General features: G+C 39.1%; 1 protein-coding gene across 39 annotated transcripts in view; it reads left to right on the forward strand.

Moving 5' to 3' along the window:
• CADPS (calcium dependent secretion activator) overlaps positions 1 to 13,064 on the forward strand; it is a 471,006-nt gene extending 457,942 nt beyond the window's left edge. For 38 of the 39 annotated variants that reach the window (XM_017527388.2, XM_037738038.1, XM_037738041.1 and 35 more), the window contains 2 exons: positions 8,561 to 8,665; positions 11,810 to 13,064. In XM_017527388.2, coding sequence (XP_017382877.1) covers positions 8,561 to 8,665; positions 11,810 to 11,989 — 285 coding nt within the window. In that variant the 3' untranslated portion in view covers positions 11,990 to 13,064. The remainder of the gene's footprint in view (positions 1 to 8,560; positions 8,666 to 11,809) is intronic. The other variant, XM_017527379.2, reaches the window with a different exon arrangement.
• The last annotated feature ends 7,236 nt before the right edge of the window (positions 13,065 to 20,300 follow it).

The following is a 20,300-nucleotide window of genomic DNA, read 5'->3' on the forward strand; positions in this document are numbered from 1 at the left end:
GCGGTCCTTTAGTGCTTTGCCCACTTGGCATAGATGGCTCGAACGTGCCAGGGTTGTTTTGTCAGACCCCCTGTGAATCTTTGATTAGAACAGCAAATACAACCAGATCCCCGGTGATCCTTAGACCTGAGAGACCCAGGGGCTGTGGAATTTTGGCTTAGGTTAATGAAGTTATGGGGACTTTGGTGGAAGTGTAAAGAAACCCTGAATGATGCTTTTCACGTGTTCTTAAATTACCCAACTTGTAAGGAAGAAATACGCATTAAAAACTTCAAACATAAAATATTTCATTACAGTATTTCAATACAGCAATTTAAATAGGTTGTAGGGTTTTTTTTTTTTTCCTTTAACATATAATAGTTCCCTTTTGTCACCAAAACAAAATTAAGAACTTAGTCACATGTGCGTGGTCAAAGTATTACCTTCCTCTTAGACTCTTTGCCAACAAACAAAATGTTATTTCATTAGCCCCTCTAGGCAAGACGCTGTGCCAGTTTCTCTGAGGTGTGGCTGTGTTGGGTTAGAGAAAGAGAACTTTCCCGAGAAAAGATAAAAATCCTCCAGCATTCAGTTCAAAAACACCCATTGGTTACCAAGCAGTTACCAAATTACCTGCTTGCTCAGATATTTTTAGAAAAACAGAAGCTGCTCAAAAAGGGTGGTTTTTTTGTTTTGTTTTGTTTTTTGTTTTCCAGAGACAGGACTTCACTCTGTTGCCCAGGTTGGAGTGCAGTGGCACAATCATAGCAATGTAACCTCAAATCCCTGGGCTCAAGCAATCCTCCCACCTCAACCTCCTGAGTAGCTAGGACTACAGGCACATACCACCATACTTGGCTAATTTTTAAATTTTTTGTAGAGACGGGGTCTCACTGTGTTGCTCAGGCTGGTCTCAAATTCTTGGTCTCAAGTGATCCTCCCGTTTGAGCCTCCCAAAGTGCTGGGATCACAGGCATGAGCCACTGTGCCTGGCCTGCTGCTCAGAAAGTTTTGTACAACCCTGAGTAGCTCATACTCAAGGAGATATGATTTCTTATTTGTGAAGTGGAGTAGGATAGCATGGCTCAGATAGTAATGCCCAATGTTTAGTATGTGCCTGGCACTGTTATAAGCACTCAGCACATAAATAAGTCATTTAATCCTAAGTAGGTTTTATTATTATCTCCACGTACCAGATGAGAAAACTGAGGCATAGGGGGGTTAGGCATTTGTCAGGATCCAAACACAAGTGGTCTGGGTCTTTTTTTTAGCCACAGGACCCTCAGAATTTTAAGTTGATGCTCCATCTCTTGCTGGCTGCTAGACCACTTTGCTTCTGAGTCTCAGTTTCCTCATCTGTAAAGTGAAACTATGGATAATGATAAAGATTTAACTACAGCACCATTGAGAATTTAGACATGAACTGCCCAGGCATTTAATGCTTTGCCTTCCTAATATATAGATGGCTTGAACATGCCAGTTTCAAAGGAAATACATGTTCAGAAATGAACTAACAGAACTCAGTTCCTAGTGAATTTCAGCTATCACTCAGGATGGAGATATATTGGACTGAGTTACAAGTTTTCAATCACAAAAGGTGTGTGAAGATGTGTGTTTGTGCATAGTATGGTTATTGGTTCTTAGGCCAAACACCATTATTTTTTAAAGAGCACATTTTTATGATATTGGGTTATTTCCCTCACTTATAGGCATGGGGCAACATGCCTTGCTGGGAGTGTGTGTGTGCATGTATGTTTGTGTGTGTGTGTGTGTGTGTGTGTGTGTGTTGCTAAAAGTACTTACTACAGTATGTGTGTTATACGTCAATAAAATTTTCCTGTGAAGAAAAAAGCAACACAGAAAGAACTGAGTTTGGACTAGACTATTTTCACTGATTTTGTGACTTTGCCTAAAATTCTTCTCTCCTAGTGCTTCCTGATGACATCTTTAATTTCACATGACACTGTTTTTTCCCTTGACATGAAAAGTCTCTACCATTTTGCTCTCCATCTTCACTAAAAATTTTAAAGCGTGTGATATGTAATTTTTTCAGATATTTTGATCCATGTTATATATCTTTTCTATCTCTGAAACTGTTAGGAATATTCAATCATTGTGATGAAGGCCACTTTTCTAGTTTCTCCCACTAGCAACTGATGAGTTACCAACCTAAAATAAAATAAGAATTGGAGGTAGGATGATAGAGAGAAGAAAAAAATATGTTAATGCTAGTTAAGAAGTGGTAGCCTTCAGCCTTATTCATCTTTTTCTAATCATTTAAGAGTCAGCAATGGTTGTCTCTCATCTATCAATTCTTAAGGCTGTTGAGTGGTTTTCCATGGGGATGCCCCTGAGTCCCCACACTCTCCTTAGCAACTTTCGATGCTCATAAAATGTAGAATCTTTTCAACACCAAGCCAAGTTCAGACTCTGAGAAAAACAGGTTCGACAGCATTGTCCTCCCCACACACTTCTTTGAGAACTTCAGAGCTCAATGAATTTGCTCTAGGGACACCTAGGTCTAGAGCTGTTTCTGTTTAACCAACCCATTACTTTTATAAAGTACCAACTGAATGCAAACAACTTATACAGATTTAGTGGTAAATAACCAGCTTGAAACTTGTCCCACCACTTAATAGTTCTGTGACCATAGGCTGCTTATGTAACCTATCAATGCCCTTGACTCGCTTTCTTGCCTCTCATCTACAAAGCGAGGCTGTTAATAGTGTCAACATCTTGAGTTCAATTCAATGATTAAACTATATAGTGCTTGTAAGATATTTTGTGCATTCCCTGCACATTAAAAAGGCTCCATGTTCAATGAGTAGGCAATTATTTTTATGAATTGTACATGAACGTGAGTACATATGGGTGTGTATTAAGAATCCTGTACAAAGTAGTACTTTGCTGAAAACAGTAGACTCTAAAGTCCTATGGAATAGTCTGGTCTGACAGGGGTTTGTTTAAGTTAAAGGGACAAATTACCCTTGTGACAAGTCAGTATGAAAATACAGTGAGTGGTTCTATCCCCTCTCAGCCACTGTTCCTTGTTTCCACCGCCGCTCATCTGTGATATATGGCTAGTTCTGAAAACGAATGTCCCATTAACAGTAATGACTTTTTAGGATATCAAATTAACATCAAGCTGTTGGGGGTCAGGATTTAAGACTCATGTAAATGGAGGTGACTATGATGACAGAAGACATAACTGCAGTAGCAATCATTGTAGCAATACTCTATATAGCTGATTAGATATTATCCAGAGCTAAATATCCAGACAGCTACACTGTCCAACAAGGTGTTAATTACTCATCTTGTCTCTCAAAACCTACATCCTTTCCAGGGGATAAACTTTCCAGGGGAACAGTGATCCCAAGAGTGGGACTAGGGAGAGGAAAATGAGCCACTTTTCGATCGCAAAATTTAAGGGAGAGTCAAAAAATATAGTAATCAAGATAACATTTAATACAACAGTTTAAAAAAATCAAAATTATTGCAAAAATCAAAACTCCATGATGACTGAAATATCAAAATTTTAATTAAAGACAGGATCTGATCCTGCACTTGTACAACCCTGCCTCACTGCCTCACCCTAATCCTGGCGTTAGTGAACCCAAATGTTAGAGAAGAAACATTTCACGTTGAAGGATTTCTCTACATGAAGTCACTATGTTTGTAGGGCAGAATGGGTGACCCAAGTGCGTCAGGACATTAATGATCTAAGCTTCTACTAGAAAGGGAAGATCAAAACAATGTCCTTCTGTTACATATTAAAAGTACGTCCATGGGTCGGGTGTGGTGGCTCATGCCTGTAATCCCAGAACTTTGGGAGGCCACCGAAATGGGCAGATCACCTAAAGTCAGGAGTTCGAGAGCAGCCTGGCCAACATGGCAAAACCTCATCTCCACTACAAATAGAAAAAATTAGCTGGACCTGGTGGTTCGTGTCTGTAGTCCTAACTACTCAGCAGCCTAGGGCAAGAGAATCACTTGAACCTGGGAGATGGAGGTTGCAGTTAGCCAAGATCATGCCACTGTACTCCGGCTTGAACACAGAGCAAGACTCTGTCACAAAAAAAGAAAAACAAAAAGAAAGTATATCCATGATGTTTCTGAGAGGAATAACAACAGAGGGTACATTTTATGGAGTCCTTGCTATGTGACCCTCACTCTGCTAGGCACTCCACATAAATGATTTCTTTTAATGCTCACAGTAATCCCGTGAAGTGAGTACTCGTATTAACCCCAAGCGGAGACTGAGGGTCAGAGTGTTAAGTAATTCCCTTGAGGTTACCCAGCTAATAAGTAGCAGACATAGGCTGAAGCTACAATTCACCCCACAGGGTTTGAGAAATCACTCACTCTGTGTCTGAATCTTTTTAATTCAAGACTTAAATCTGGGTCAATATAGTTTAAAATGTGCTTTATGAACCCAAAGTTTGGGTAATGATCTACCAGAAAACTTTACAACACAATTGCATGGTTAAGGAGCTACTTGTGTGTCCTATAAGGCATGCATACAATTCCAGAAATATTCCAGTGGGAATAGTTTTCTTCACCGCCACATGGCTTTCCCTGGTAATGTGTTCTGCTTTCTCCCTTGTTTTTTGGAATATTTTAGGTTGAGAGAGGGAGAGGAGAAAGATGATGATGACGACAATGATTATCGCAGTGGTGGAGGTGGTGGCAGAGGTGATGAAGGTGGTGGTAGCTAACATTGATTGAGGCTTTATCATGTGCCAAATGCTGTCGTGAGTGCTTTATGAGCATGATTTCATTCACTCATCAGAAAAACCTAGTTAGTCCCCAATTTCATCAGGAATCTGAGTCTCTGAGAACATAAGTAACTTGCCCAAGATCACAAACCCAGGTGGGTGTTAGGGCCTGTGCTCTTAACCACTACACTGTGGAAAGAAGGAAGAGTTAAATGGCAAATTTTTAGATCAGCCTGCCAGCTCCTTTTAAATAGAGTCTTCAGATCCAGTTCAGCCACTGAAGAAGTCCCCACCTTTCCAAGGGCCCTGTTGTCACCTATAAGAGGCATCCTTTTGGGTGACAAGTTCAAAACCGTCACAGAATTATCACCAGAGGCCATATTTTAAAGTTGCCCAGGCTGTTGGGGGTTTTCTGTCTTTAGTGCTTTTTTAGGATTAAAGTAGTTTTATTTAGCAAGCTTCAAATTAATATACTTGAACTAGCATGAGGCAGTAAAGAAATCGAAATTGCACTTGAATACTTAGTACCTGTTGTCAGCCCACAATTCTTTTTTCTACAGACATAGAGTCTATTTTACCAACAAGTTAGTGCCCAGGTATTAGGGTAGCTCTGGAAAAGGTATATCTGAACCAAGAACTAAACAAAATGGGGAGAACTTAAAATATTTTATTTATTTCCTCTTTCGAAGAATCAAAACAAATCTGCTGTATTCCCATCCATCTCAAATAAAGCAAACACGATTAATACGCACTGTGAGCCCCTGTGAGGAAGAGCAGAACAACCCAGGCACTGAGGATTGTGCTGATAAATGTTTAATGACTGGCTTCCTGGGAGGGAGAAAGCCCTGGTTGTGGCATTTGCCAATTTCCATGATGAAAAACCCCCACGAAGGCCTATTTCTAGCTATCAATGTGATATCCCTAAATGCGAAGTTGGGAAGATGTGTGCAAGATCGGCTGTCATGACCAGCAAACACACTACTCCATCCCTTAGGGAGGAGGAACAGAAGGCAGTCCGCTCTTTCAACACAGTGGCTGCCCTGGAGAGCTGCTGCTTCTGGAGGCACTCACTGTGTGACCTTGGGCAAGTCACTTCACCTCTCTGGGCCATTGTTTCCTCCTCTACAACAGATAATGTGGAAGATCCCTGTACCTCTAACATTTTAAAGTTCTAGAAGGCAGTGCCTCCTGCTTTTTCCGACATCCAAATGCCTTGAAGCGCCTTTCTGGAAAAACCAAGTTAGCACTGTGCTGCATCCAAAAGTGCCTCCAATTTCATCTCCTGAGCATAAGGTTTGGAAAGGAGTGACTTACTCCCTTTTGCCTCTTTAAATGTGTAGCCAATGGGGCATCATACATTTTTTACACTTCTTTTGCTAGATGTGAGATCCAGGAAGGAAAGCATGGATGTTCCAGGGCTTTCTTGTTCTCCTGGGGTGGGAGGCTGCGTGTGATGCACTGATCCATTGCTGTATGCAATTTCTACCTCCCTACACTTTCAGCAGCCGAGCAAGATTGTTGATAGTCTCCTACCTTTTTATTTTTATTTTTATTTTTTTACTATCCAAAAGCCATTTACAAGAGTGGGAACTGCTTACATAAAATGGAGGGGTGGCAGGGGGTTGCGTTATTTTTTTTTCCCGAAAGGTGGCACGTCTCTCAGCAAAGAGAAAAAGGCATGTTGCACAAGGCTTGCTGGCAGTGATATAAGCCAGCGCCGGTTTGCCTGTTGTCACAGCCAAAGCAAAATGCCACCTCTGCCTAGAAGCCAGAGTGCCACACTCCTCTTTTGTGTCCCTGAGATGTACCCATCATGAGACCCTAGAATGGTAGGTTTGGCCAGGAGGTTGACAGGATTGCTTGAAGGTCATCTTCTAATCCCAGGAGGCTGGATGTAAGGGGAGGTTGATTGTAGCTCTCAAAATAGATCTTTTGAGCCCCCCACCCCCAATTACATGTCAGCTACAGACAGTAAATGTGGAATTTGAGGCCTGAGGTTACCACAAGAGAGCCCCCAATTGCCAGGAGTAAGGGAGGGCTGCAGGAATACCAGTGACCCAGTGATTACCCTGTCCCGGCACCCCTTCTTAACAAACCCAGATGCAGTGACAGCAAAAGCTCCAGAATCCCAAGGCAGGAGGTGCCAAAAACACCCCCCAACAACCACTACCAAAAAAAATTTTTCAGTAAAATGTTCTCACCCCTAGAGGGGAAAACCTGTCCATGCCTGAAGCAGCTTGACCCCAGCCAACACCCTCCCTCCGTGGAGTGAACTGTAAATCTCAAAAAAAAAAAAAAAAAAAAAAAAATTTTCTTACTTCCTACCCCTCCTGCTCCCTGGGGAGGGACAGAAGGTTCCTAAAACTGACAGTTTCGCCTCCATGATCTTTAAAAGAGCAGAAGTTGGCTGTGAGGCTGCAGTGCTGCCTCGATTGGGGTAGTGTGGTCTCTGTTGCGGCTGGGCTCCAAGGAGAGCCACAATTGGCTCTGATGAGGAAGGAGCCTCGAAATGAAAGATTGCAAAGAGGGCTTCTGTACGCCATGGCTGAGACTGTGTCGTTTCTTGCAAGGTGAAACTTGGCAGTTCTACCTTGCAAGTAAAAACCTAAATTAATTTTTTTTTAAAAGAAATTAAGTCAGAAACAAGGCTTCGGAAAAACTGTGAGTGTTAGGCATAAACTGATTTTGGATGATCTTTAGGTGAGAAAGGGTGGAGTTACCATCAGAAACATGTTTTTATTTATGCTTTTCGAATCCCCACTGGTGTGCGATGTGTGTGTGTGTGCGCGCGCGTGTGCATGTGCGCGTGTATTGGTTAGCATGAGAGTATGCATCATCTCAATTCTCTAACCAGTCTTTCCTTTTTGCATCTTTTCTGTGCACAGTTTATATAGATGCCCTATAAATGAATATATAGGTCCATCCACACCTTTTCATTTTATTTGTAAATTGTTTGGTATAAGTGCCAGAGCGTAATGAAACCTGGTGAAGTTTAAAAGATTAGATTTTTTTTTCATACTGACACTTCATAACACTGTTCATATGTCTCCGAGTGAGATTTATGAATATATGAGCAGTACTGCAAAATTATACTGCACCAGAGACTTCCTGCACCACAGGGGTGGCAGTCTAAAGTGACACAGCTTCAAGCATTTTTCACAGACAAGAAGCAAAATTTAACCCCCTTAAGGGGAAGTATGATTTCAACAGCTTGAAATGAGCTCATTTGTAGATGGTTTTTTTTTTTCTCATCTTCCATAATTTTTTGGTGTTAAGATTAAAACAGATTGCACAGCCAATGTAAGGGCACATAAGCTGCCCAGAGTACAGTTTGGCCCTTAAAGAAAAATCCTCATTCATTGTCTTGATCAGCACTCCTCAATCAGGTAAATGAAGATAAACTTGCCCCTAAATTCCTAAAGCGCTCAGCACAATTCCCAGAATTGTACTCTAGCAGACAGGGTATGGAATTTTCAAACGGTAAGTGGCAAAGAACATCAATTGTTCCAGTGGAGAAGCCCTCATCTCTCTGGGCACCAGAGATGATGACATTAGAAAATAATCTGTATCTTGAATCTAACTGGTATAAAATTAACCAATAAAAAAGATCATCAGAAGAGCGAAAGATGGTCTCTATGAATTGAAACACAGGAAATGACTATCATGAAAGACTTCTATTAGATTCAAAGTCCAAACTGGACTTTGAAGTACCTTGTAATTTCGTATAAATTAATGTTCATTAATCTCTATTAACCGTTTTGTTTCCTCCTGGAACAGAGTGGGGTACTCAAACATTGCCTGCTTCCTCTCTGCCCTATAAATGCTCCGTGATGTGTTGGCTGGAGAACTTTTGTCTCTTTTTTCAGCAATGGTACAACAGTTCCATGAACGTGATCTGCACCTGGTTGACGGACCGGATGGACTTACAGCTTCACATTTATCAGTTGAAAACACTAATTAGGATGGTAAAGGTAAAAGAAAAAAAATAATGACTCTTCTTTACAAATAGCTTACTGAAATACTTTTTATTGGCAAGCTGCAGAGCTTGCTTACCACAAATATTAGTTTACATATAAAATAGCATCTCATACAAGAAAAACCCATGCAATTGTTTTGTGATGCCTGATAAATGTGTTGCTCAGACAGCAAAAGGAATTTAATACAAATGAATTTGATATCTTTTTCCAGAGAGGAAAAATACTTTATGCTTTTACCGTGCAAAAATACTGCAGAGGTCACCGTGTCCTTTGCATTAAATTTTCAAAAACTGGCTTTTGGTGCCATTATGTTAATCACATCAATTGCCAATTTCATTTATGGTTTAATTAAATAAAATTTTGCCACTATTAGTTTAATAGAAATATTTACCCCCAGCTATTTCTAAATATGTCCTGTGACTATTATCAGAATGCAAATTAATATTGTTCTCACAGTTAATTGAAGTAGTTCCTCTTACAGTGTGTGTATACAATCAAATGTAAAGGATCACAAAGGTGAGATAACATACCCTGAAAGTAGCTTTTTTCCTTGTTCATGTGTGTGCGCCTTGGACTAATGATAATTATTTCAGTGTGAAATCTGAGTGGTTTACATGAAATAATAAGATCACAGAAGGGGTAAATACGTTTTTGATCATTTCAGTTTCCATTTGATGCTTCACCATAGAGGGTTTTAAAACATTCATATGCAAAAATCTTATTCAAAGCACAGAGTCCTTTAAAATATTTTAACGATAAACATAGCTGAATATCTATTTCTTAACAGTTTTCCAAAAGTCCCTGCAATACCCACTCCTGGGCACCCCACCCCTACCCCATTTCTTAGTCTCTTTTGGATCCGAACTTTACCCCAGTGCTGACTTACAACCAATTGCTGTTCCGTTGTGTGTAATTAAGGAGAATTATTATTATCTGCATTTGATCTCACAAAGCATCTGCTCAGGAAAGGTTATAGACAGCAGTGTTTTACAGCTCTTAAAAAAGGAATGTGTACACTCAGACTAGGGACCCAGCCTCATTTTCGCATTTTTTTACTTCAGTTTCTTAGGACCAGCTTAATAGTCAAGTGGTCGCCTGACCACTTGAATTCCATTTTCTGTGCATAAATATGCTTTGGGGAAATTTTCTGTTTGACCCTTAATGGGTAGACATCAAAAGAAGGTGTAATTTTAATAATTAAAAATTATCTTTCCATTACTGTTATTCCCAGACTGATGTTGGAAATTAGCAATATCTTATGAAAGAAAAATATAAGTCAGAGGAGAGGTTTAATCTTACCCTTTTGCCAAATATATACATATATATATATGATATGAACCACAGAGAAGGGATACAGAAATGTCACTGCCAAAGGAACCCCTTCACTTTAGCAAAAAGTGGGTTCCGCTTAACTAATGCCACAACTCTGAACTATGAAGCCAAATTCACAACCTTTTAACCAAAAACATCACCCAGAGGCCTCTTCCTCCAGGGCAAATTTCCAAGGATAATTGGCTTTCTTTCTTGCATCAACAGCCACTTCTTTTATTCATCCATTCATTCATTATTCAACAAGCATTTATTCATTCATCCAACATTGGATAAATATTAGGTGAGCCCCTACTTGTATATTACCAAATGGAGGATTCAAAAACGACTAGATGTGGTCTCTGCACTTAGGCATTGAGAGTCTAGTTGGCAAACACACCGCTCTCAAATTTGAATAAAAGAAACAATACTCAAGTGCTTTTTACCTTTATTTTCCCCATCACGTTCTGGCAACAATTATGTTATTCTAAGTGGCAACAGAACAAATGATTGAAAAGTACAAAAATTTAAGTTAATTGTCTGGAAATCTGGTCCACAGCATGCCTAACATTTACTCAGTCTCTTACTCTTCCCCATCAAAGTGAAAACAAGTAGCTGTCTAGCTTCCTATTCTCAGCGAGCCTTGCATGTTGATGCATGATTGAGAATAACCTAATTTAATGTCTAAACCAGATTACTTTTATGTTATTGGACTTCACTAAGCCGAACTGGGTTCACTCATTAACTCTACAGTGATTACAACCCGTGACCTTCAAGAGGGGTTGACATTGTGATTCTTGCTACTATGACTGCATTAGATGGACTATTAAAAATAGAAATAGTGATGGGAGTGGTATTGATGTATGTTAGCCTTCCTTGTCTTGCCCCTCTAGCAAGTTGCCTATATCAATAGGAGAAACAAACAGTAGCTAAAATGATATGCAGTACGATGGGGAGAGTAGTTAGAGAGAGACCTTTTAAAAAAAATTATGAAGTAGACAACAGCCAGATGCTTCTGGTCATATTCAATTAACACTGAAGGATTTCTAGAAAAACAGTCCTTGAGATACCTAAGAAAATCTGAGAGAAACCGCCTGAAGGAACAAAGAAAGAACTTGTGGTGTGGTAATACCAAGCCATTGTTCTTGAAAAAGAGCCACATTTCTTCCCTGGACCATAAAGTTGTGAACAGAATAGATACAGCTCTTTCCCAAGGAGATAAGAAATGAGTCACATGCCTGCAACATATTGATGAGGCATTAGTGCTCCATCTTTCTCATAATTGCTGCTGCCTGTAATAGGTTTCATATACCAACATGCATATGTCTGTCTTGTGAATGAGACAGAGGGATATCAGTACAGCTCACGCAGTTATAAGACTCAAAAATACTAAAACCAGACTGCAACAGAAATCACAAAATACCATAATCACTCAATCCATTATTTATATGTTACAGTCCCTTCCACTGTCTATCATATTACATTACACTAACCTAAGAGAAAGAACCAGTCCACAAAAATGAACCAACACAATTATGGAACATTTCCCTTTATGGAACTGAATAAACACAAGCTTATGTTCTTTGCTTTGTCTCATCTAATATAGTTTATCCTGTCACTATTTCTCATTTTCTATCATTCAAAGAATCTCAATACAAGTGAATTTCAATACAAGTGAAATCTAAGTGCAGTGGCTTTTTATTTGACAATGCATAAAGTGTGATATTTAGCTGAAGGTCAGTGCTCTCACACCCATACCTGCTTTTTACCTTCTCCCTCCCCATCATGGAGATGAGATCTCTCTTATCACTCTATCTTTTCTCTCCTTAGAAAACATACAGAGATTTCCGATTGCAAGGGGTCCTGGACTCCACTTTAAACAGCAAGACCTATGAGACAATCCGGAACCGTCTCACTGTGGAGGAAGCCACAGCATCAGTGAGCGAAGGTGGGGGACTGCAGGGGATCAGCATGAAGGACAGTGATGAGGAAGATGAAGAAGACGATTAGACCATTTGGTCCTAGAGTCCGCTGGGACAGAGTCCTGTAATCAGTGCATGTCCTTAGTCTGTTAGTGAAACCCATTAGGGAATTTTCTGTCAACTACCATGCCCATGAGATGTTTATCAGTACAATTGCCATTTTAGCTATGTGGTACCAAGATTAGCAAATGACCTTCGTATCCACTGATTTCCTGATTTCCATGTCTATATGTTTACAAGCAATATGAAGCACCATTCTTTAAATACTGTTCATGGAAAATACATAGTCTAGCCACTAGGTGTGTCCCTGTTATCAGCAAAGATCAATGATGCTTCATTCATGTACTGTGTGTGCATTGATGGTAAGTGGATGTGAGGGTGAGTACATCAAGTACATTTACTTCTTTGTTTCACATATGTGGACGCCAGTTAATTAAATGAGTACATAAATAAATTAAATAAAACACATAGGTCTGCTTTGTGTTTTTATTTTTTTTAAACAAAAGGCAAGTCTCCAACAATCAACTTTTGATTCTTTCTGTTCCCCTAAAACTAAAAAATGAACCCCTTGTGTCTTTGTTAACCCATCTTTTCATTTACTCATACAATTAGCAAAAAAAAAAAAAAAAAAAAAAAAAAAAAGATGGCTACATACCAATGGATTGATTCTCTTAATTGCCACGGCAAGGGGGGCAATCCTATCATGACTTAACATCAAGCACACGGTTCAGAACAACTGTCTTCTGTCAAAGTTTTCTCCTCTTAATTGTTATTTTGCTTTTATGTCTCAATAACTGTGTATGAAAAAAAAATGAATATTTAAATTACAATCCTAGACTGAAAATGTGTTTATAATAAGATGTGGATATTTCCTTCAGTAGATTGTAACCATAATTTAAATTATTTTGTTCCACACTGTTTTTATATCTGTCATGTACATTGCATTTTGATCTGTAACTGCACAACCCTGGGGTTCGCTGCGGAGCTATTTCTTTCCATGTAAAGTAGTGGATCCATCTTGCTTTTGCCTTATATAAAGCCTACAGTTATGGAAGTGTGGAAAACTGTGGCTTCTCAATAAATATTCAAATGTCCTAAGAATATACGTTTGGGTCTGTCTTCCTCTGTCTCCTTTGAATGCCAGAACTGAAACACAACAAGAAGAAATAGGAAAGGGGAGGGAAGAGGTAATTTTTGTAGAGTGTTCTTGAAGCTGTTGGAGTGGGTCGTTTTCAAATGCTCGTAGTTCTCCATGAGAGACTGCCTAAAATTCCGTTAATTCAGACTCCACTAATTCAGAATCCGTGGGCATTTGGACATGTTGGACAGATTACGCTTGCATTATAGGATAAATAAGGGTTTGCTAAGCAAGTAAGTAGTGTAAACGAGAGAAATGTTTCTCCTGTACGAAGAGAAGGCCAACAAACTGTTTTTAAGCACCACTTTAACAGCAGTGTTTGCATTCAAACAAAGTGTGTGCCAATTATATATGATTCTTATATATTTGTTAAAGCATTTTACAAGATTCTCCAAGACATGGAGTACTCTAGTCGCTCCTCAGGCCCTGTCAGCAATATAATCACCTAGGTTTGTAAGAAATTAAACACTTTGTAGCCTTGTTTGCTTTATTTGCATCTGTCACTAAACCAGGCTGATCTTTCCTGGAAGCTGACTGAGGTTTTAGGAAAACAGCTACTTTTCCAATAGGACCAGGTAGAAAGGTTGCCAGTTGTTCTCTACAAAACAACCCCTTTAGACAACATGTCTTGCTCTGTTGACTTGAGGTCTGCAGGTGCAAAGCATCAGTACTTCCTGCCTTTTGTGGGCTTGCAAAAAGAATTCTCATTTATTGAGCAACTCTGCTATGTCATGCATTCTGCATGTATTACCTCATTTAAATCTCACAACAACCATAAGAGGAGAGAACTGTTGTTATCCTCATTACAGATGAGGAAATTAAGTTCAAAAGGGTTACACTAACTTGCCGAGTAGTTACTCAACTCCACACAGAAGCATTAATCCAGCGATAAGAGCATAAAACTGTCAATAGAAATGGTGGGAACATGTCTTTCAGGTATGACAAAACTTTGATTGCTCAGGGGCACGTAGTTAAGTCAGAATAACACAGCCAAGATTTTTTAAAACACTTTTTATTACATTTTGAGTTGCAAAATGAAATCATGTATCTTGCAACAATTACATTTTTTTAAATTTTTATTTTTATTTTTTGAGATGGAGTTTCTCTCCGTCGCTCAGGCTAGAGTGCAATGGTGCGATCTTGGCTCTGCAAACTCTGCCTCCTGGGTTCAAACGATTCTCCTGCCCCAGCCTCCCGAGGAGCTGGTACTACAGGCATGTGCCACCATGCCAGCTAATTTTTGTATTTTCAGTAGAGATGGGGTTTTGCTATATTAACCAGACTGGTGTCAAACTCCTGATGTTGTGATCTGCCCACCTTGGCCTCCGAAAGCACTGGGATTACAGGTATGAGCCACCGCAACCAGCCTATAATTTTAAAACATACAAAGTAAAGAGAGAACGTCTGTCCAGTGTATACAAGTTAGCAGAAGGAGGAAACTCTTCGGGAGCCTTGGAGAAGAGCTAAGTAGATGAGTTAGATAACTAACCAAAGGGTACAATGTAAAAGTCATAAGGAAAACTAAGCCAGAAAAGACTATCTCCAAAACCAAGGTTAAATTTAAAAATTCCTTCAAAAGGAGATTTCATTGCCTTGCACTGAGGATCCTGTTAAATAGCAACCCCAGAAACCCTGGAAAAGGGGGTATGGGTAAGGAAATGACAGCAGAACACATCAGAAAGCACTGACCAAGTTATCCTTGACCACTGCTGGCCTCAGTTTATGCTGACCACACATGCAAAGCCAAGAAGACAGCTTTGATATTCCTTTTCATTTATTTGGGATGGCATATTGAGCCATCTTCCTTATTTATTTTTTTTAGTTTTTTATTATACATACAGAAGAGTGCATGAATTCTAAGCCTACAGCTCAATGATTTATCACAGAATGAACACACTTGCAGAACTACCTAGCTGAGAAATAGAACATACCGAAGCCCCCGAGGACCCCATGTCCATGCCCTTTCCCAAACTCTATCCACTCCTTACATGCCAAAGGTGGCCCCTATCTGATTTCTAATGGCATAAAACAGATCAACTTGCCTATTTTAACCTTTTTGTCATTGCAATCACAGCACATATTCTTTTGTGTCTGGATTCTTCTGCTCTGCATTACATTTTTGGTGTAGATGTGGTTCATTTCTTTTCATTGCTGTATAGTAGTCCAAGGTATAAATAGACCACAACTGATTTATCCATGTAAAAATGTTTTGCATTTCAAGCTGTTATGAATAATACTGCCATGAATTTCCTTGTACATATGTTTTGGTGCAATTGCTGGGTCCTGAAGTAAAGGTATTTTCCTTTTCAGAAGATGTTGCCAGTTTTCCCCAGAAGATGAACAAAGTTGTGCTCTCACCGGCAGCAAATCCAAGTCCCCGTTGTTCCACATTTTTGACAACATTAAGTGTTGCCACTCTTTAATTTTTGCCATTCTGGTAAGTGCTATGGTGGTTTATAATTGTAGTTCACTAATTATCAAATGAAATTGATTGCCTTTGAACATGTGTATTGGTAATTTAGACAGCCTCTTTTGTGAAGTGCCTGTTTAAGTCTTTTTAAAATGTGCAATGTAAGAGGGAGCATCTGTCCATTGTATAAAAATTAGCAAAAGTAGGAAAATGTTCAGGAGACCTGGAGGAGAGCTAAGTACATTTTTTATGTAGATAACCTCTTTTGTGAAGGGCATATTTAAGTCTTTTTTTTTTAAAGAAAAATTTTAGAACTATTTGAAGGCTGATAAGGAAGAGACCATAGGAAAAAGTGCCAGTTGGATGGAGGAAATATCAAGGGAATTGTTAACCAAACAGAAAGGCATTCACCTTATGAATAATTGGTCCACAAATACTTGAGTACATACTGGTCAGGCAGGCACTGTGCTAGGAACACCAGGACTTTGTCTAATCCATTTCCCCTCATCAGCCAGAGAGACCTTTCTAAAGGCAAGTGTGATCCCGTTCCTCCTCTAATTAAATGCCTCCAATTGTTCCCCACCCCTTAGAACCCAAACTCCTTAAGGTGGCATTCAAGGCCATGAACAATCCAACCCTTGTCTACTTCTCCAGCCTCTTCTGTTAACCCTATTCCTCTTACTCCCAGGGTTCATCCACACCCACCACCTTCAGCTTCCTGCTGTGCACTATAGTTCTTCCCGCCTGGGGCCTGCCTCTGAACAACCTCATCTCATCCATCAAACCCCAGCTAAACTGTATCTCCCCAAGGAAGACTTTCTAAACCCCACCCTCAGCTCAGCATCCATCTCCTTAGCATATATCCTCATAGCAGTGTCTACTTCTCTTTCTTAGTATTCACATTACTCATGAATGGGTTATATGCATCATTACATGTTCCATATCTCTTTTCTCTACTTCAGGAGGGTACAGGCTGTACCAGCTTCCCCACTCTGTCCCCAGGGTACTCAATAAATACATGACTAATAATGAAGGCTGAAAGTAGAGGGATGGAGATGATCTGTTGCTATTCTCATGAAACTTTTAGTCCAGGTAGTATGAATCTTCCAAAGACACAGATTAAATATTATAAGATTCAGAGGACGGAGAAGGAAAGGAAGGTTTCCTTGAGGAGGTGGGCCTTGAAGAGCCCATAGAGAGGATTGGGAAGGACAAGAACAAGACCAGAGGAAGGCCAGGGGATATGCCACTTGGCTGGAGCACCATAGAAATGGGAAACTATTCTCTTCTCTGGTGGATTCCCAGTGCACATAGTAAACACTCAACATATACATGTTAACTTAGACAGTAATGAATATGCCCACTGTGTTAGGAAAGCCTGCTTCATGGGAAGGTTTAGGCAAGAGGTTGAGAGAGATTATCATGGGAAGAGTAGATTGAAGTGTCAAAGGAGGACATTTAGTTCCACTTAGTTTGGGTTTGTTGGTCTGCATAGCCAAGAACTAACTACTATTTTTAATTTTTTCAAAACATTTAAAGAAATTTTTTGAGTTAAAAAAAATCAAATAGAACAGAATTATATGAAACAAAACGTTCAAGCCTCCCCCCCCAACACCCATTTCCCCAAAGTAGCCATTGCTAACAGATGGGCATATATTCTTCCAAATATGTTCAAATCATATACAAGTATATTGGAGATTTTATATATATATAAATGATCCCAATATATAAATGAGAATCATCCTGAGCCTACTATTTGGCAAATCACATTTTCCATTTATCAGTATAGATAGGATCATTTGTACTTCTGCACATATAGACTTTCCATATAGACCATATAGACCACATATAGACCAGTACTTTGGTAATGGGTGTGATGTATTTAAGGAGATTTTCTGGTCAAAGAAGAAACAGGAGCAAAATAAGATAAACTGAAAATCTAGGATGAAATTAGGATGGATCAAAACATAATGGAGGAAATGAGCCATCTGTGGAAGTGACCCAAAAGACTGTTTGAAAATGTGTGACTAAAGAATTTCTGAAACACCCCAAATCCAATCCCAGTCTAACTGCACTATATCACAGTTATCTGTTTATGTGTCTGTCTCCCTGCTAGACTACTGCCAACTAGTTGAGGTCAGGGACTGTGTATCCATTTCTGTATGCCAGTCTGGTGCCTGGTATATAGTAGGCACTCAATAAATGTTGGTTGAATTGAGTGGGTGCACATCAGCAATGTACACCTGAGTATGATCATGACCAAGAAAGCATAAACTAAATTTATTACAAAATACTCTGTCTATAAAGAAAGAATTACAAAAGAAAGTGGGGAATCATGATGGCTTTAGAAAATCCACCCACCTCAATGCAGGTATGAACAGCCATACTGTCATAAATTTGAAGTTTTATAAAAATTTTAGGAAATCAACAAAACGAGAGTTGTATAACTAGCGTTTAATCACAAAATTGAATGAGTTTATTTCCCTTAAATTTTAAAATCCAAAATAAGTGTGTTCTCTTTGTGGCTAATTTATATCAGACACATAATTAACAAATCTGAAATGAAGTCAAATTAGGCACAATTCTGTCATTCTTGGTAAACAAATTTTTAAAAATCAGTATTCCTCTTTTATTCAAGGTTGTTTTGCTTCTTCATCTAAATACTAAAATTATCATCTGTTTTCCTTCTTATGAAACCGTGCATTTCATCTAAAGTTGTAAATCTGCATTTGTTGTAACTAAGCAAAACATGAGAAAAGGGCTGACGATGGTGCAGTCTGCCAGCAGAGTTCTCTACCCTGACAGTACGCTGAAGGTCAGAGAAAAACACTGAACAACAGATTAATCACAGCCACCAGCTAACAGAGGAGTAAAACGATGACAATTAATACACACAACTACAAATTAAGAGGAATGCAAAGGCGACAACAAGCAAAAAGTACACAAATTAAATTTTTCTTATTTCCTAAGAATTGATGGCGGGATGGCCAAAGGCAATTGTAAACATGGTTAAGTTGGCATATTTCCCTCTGTCCATCAAAAACAAGTTGGCGTGTTTCCTGGGCAATGAATACAATTGCAAAGAATAAACAAGGCTTTGCTTAAAGCAGAAAACATGTGATTAAAGATAGTATAAATTTCAGAGAAAGTGTCAGAAATTTTGGAATGTGTTTAAAAGAAAATCAAAGGCAACATAAGAAGACAAATACTGGTAGTATTTGGTGCAAAGAAAAGTACAGTTTATGTGGAAGCTATGGCTAGGTTTCAAATTCTAATGTCATTATATTGTTGTAAGCAGGACCACTGAACTATGCACCTCACTTAGCCATCTCCAGCACCTCCTGGAATAGGCCTTTGAGCATGATAAATTCTTCCACCATATTTTTTTGGTTTAGTCTAATTTTGAATAAAATTTTTAAAATCAGACATCAATATTATAAATTAAAAGTTCCAGGGCATATGAAGAGTGCTGACATCACAATGTATTTGGAAAATCTGAACTCTTCAGAGCTCTAATTAAATGACATTTAATAAACTCAAGTTGCATCCACTCTTTGTCATCTCCAAAGCTCTATAACAAGGCTGCTATATGTCAAACAGTCTGGGGTTAATATTCTCTTGGAGAGCACAGGAAAAAGCTGGTGGTGTCCTAGGGAAGAAACTTTCACAGAGTGAACTGAGGGTAGAGGTGGAACTAGGGACTTAGGAGTTGATCTTGAAACAAGTGCTCATTTCTCCCCCAGTAAATTACAGAAAGATGATCTCTGAGAATAGGGAGGGCTAGATCTTCTTATCACAAAGGATGGGGCTCAAACCACTGTATTTAAATATTGAAGTAAAGATGAAAGCAAGAGACTGCGGGATTTGTAGACTGTTGGGTGACAGGTATCACAGGAGTGAATAGAAGCAAGAGGTTGTGAGCATAGGTTCTGATAGGTTCTGAGGTCAGGATGACCTTGATCCAGGTGTCAGATGATCAGTGGTAATCATTAGCTACTCAGTGGTAATCAATCATTAGCTACGTGATCTTGGGAAAATTATGTCATTTCCCCTAGGCCTCAGTTATCTCATCTGCAAGATATAAATAGAATCATACCCTAGGTATTACACGTTGTTATAAGCTCCTAGGGTTGTCATCAAGATTAAATGTACTACTATGGGTGAAGTGCTGAAAAAGGCGCACATGCAAAGTACTCAATAAATGTTAGCTAATATTTATTGCTTCTTTCTTTCTTTCTTTCTTTCTTTCTTTCTTTCTTTCTTTCTTTCTTTCTTTCTTTTTCTTTCTTTCTTTCTTTCTTCCTTCTTTCTTTCTCTTCTTTCCTTCTTTCTTTCTTCTTTCTTTTCTTTTCTTTCTTTCTTTCTTTTTCCTTCCTTCCTTCCTTCCTTCTTCCTTTCTCTCTCTCTTTCTCTCTCTCTCTTTCTCTCTTCTTTCTCTCTTTCTCTCTCTCTTTCTTTCTTTCTTCTTCCTTCCTTCCTTCCTTCTTCCTTTCTCTCTCTCTCTTTCTCTCTCTCTCTTTCTCTCTTTCTCTCTCTCTCTTTCTCTCTTTCTCTCTTCTTTCTCTCTTTCTTTCTTTTCTTTCTTTCTTTCTTTCTTCTTCCTTCCTTCCTTCCTTCTTCCTTTCTCTCTCTCTCTCTTTCTCTCTTCTTTCTTTCTTTCTTTCTCTCTTTCTTTCCTTCCTTCTTTCTTTCTTCTTTCTTTCTTTCTTTCTTTTTCTTTCTTTCTTTCTCTCTCTCTCTTTCTTTCTCTCTCTCTCTCTTTCTTTCTCTCTCTCTCTCTCTCTCTCTTTC

The sequence above is a fragment of the Cebus imitator genome, unplaced genomic scaffold (assembly GCF_001604975.1).
Source record: "Cebus imitator isolate Cc_AM_T3 unplaced genomic scaffold, Cebus_imitator-1.0 Scaffold48, whole genome shotgun sequence".
Lineage (NCBI taxonomy): Eukaryota > Metazoa > Chordata > Mammalia > Primates > Cebidae > Cebus > Cebus imitator.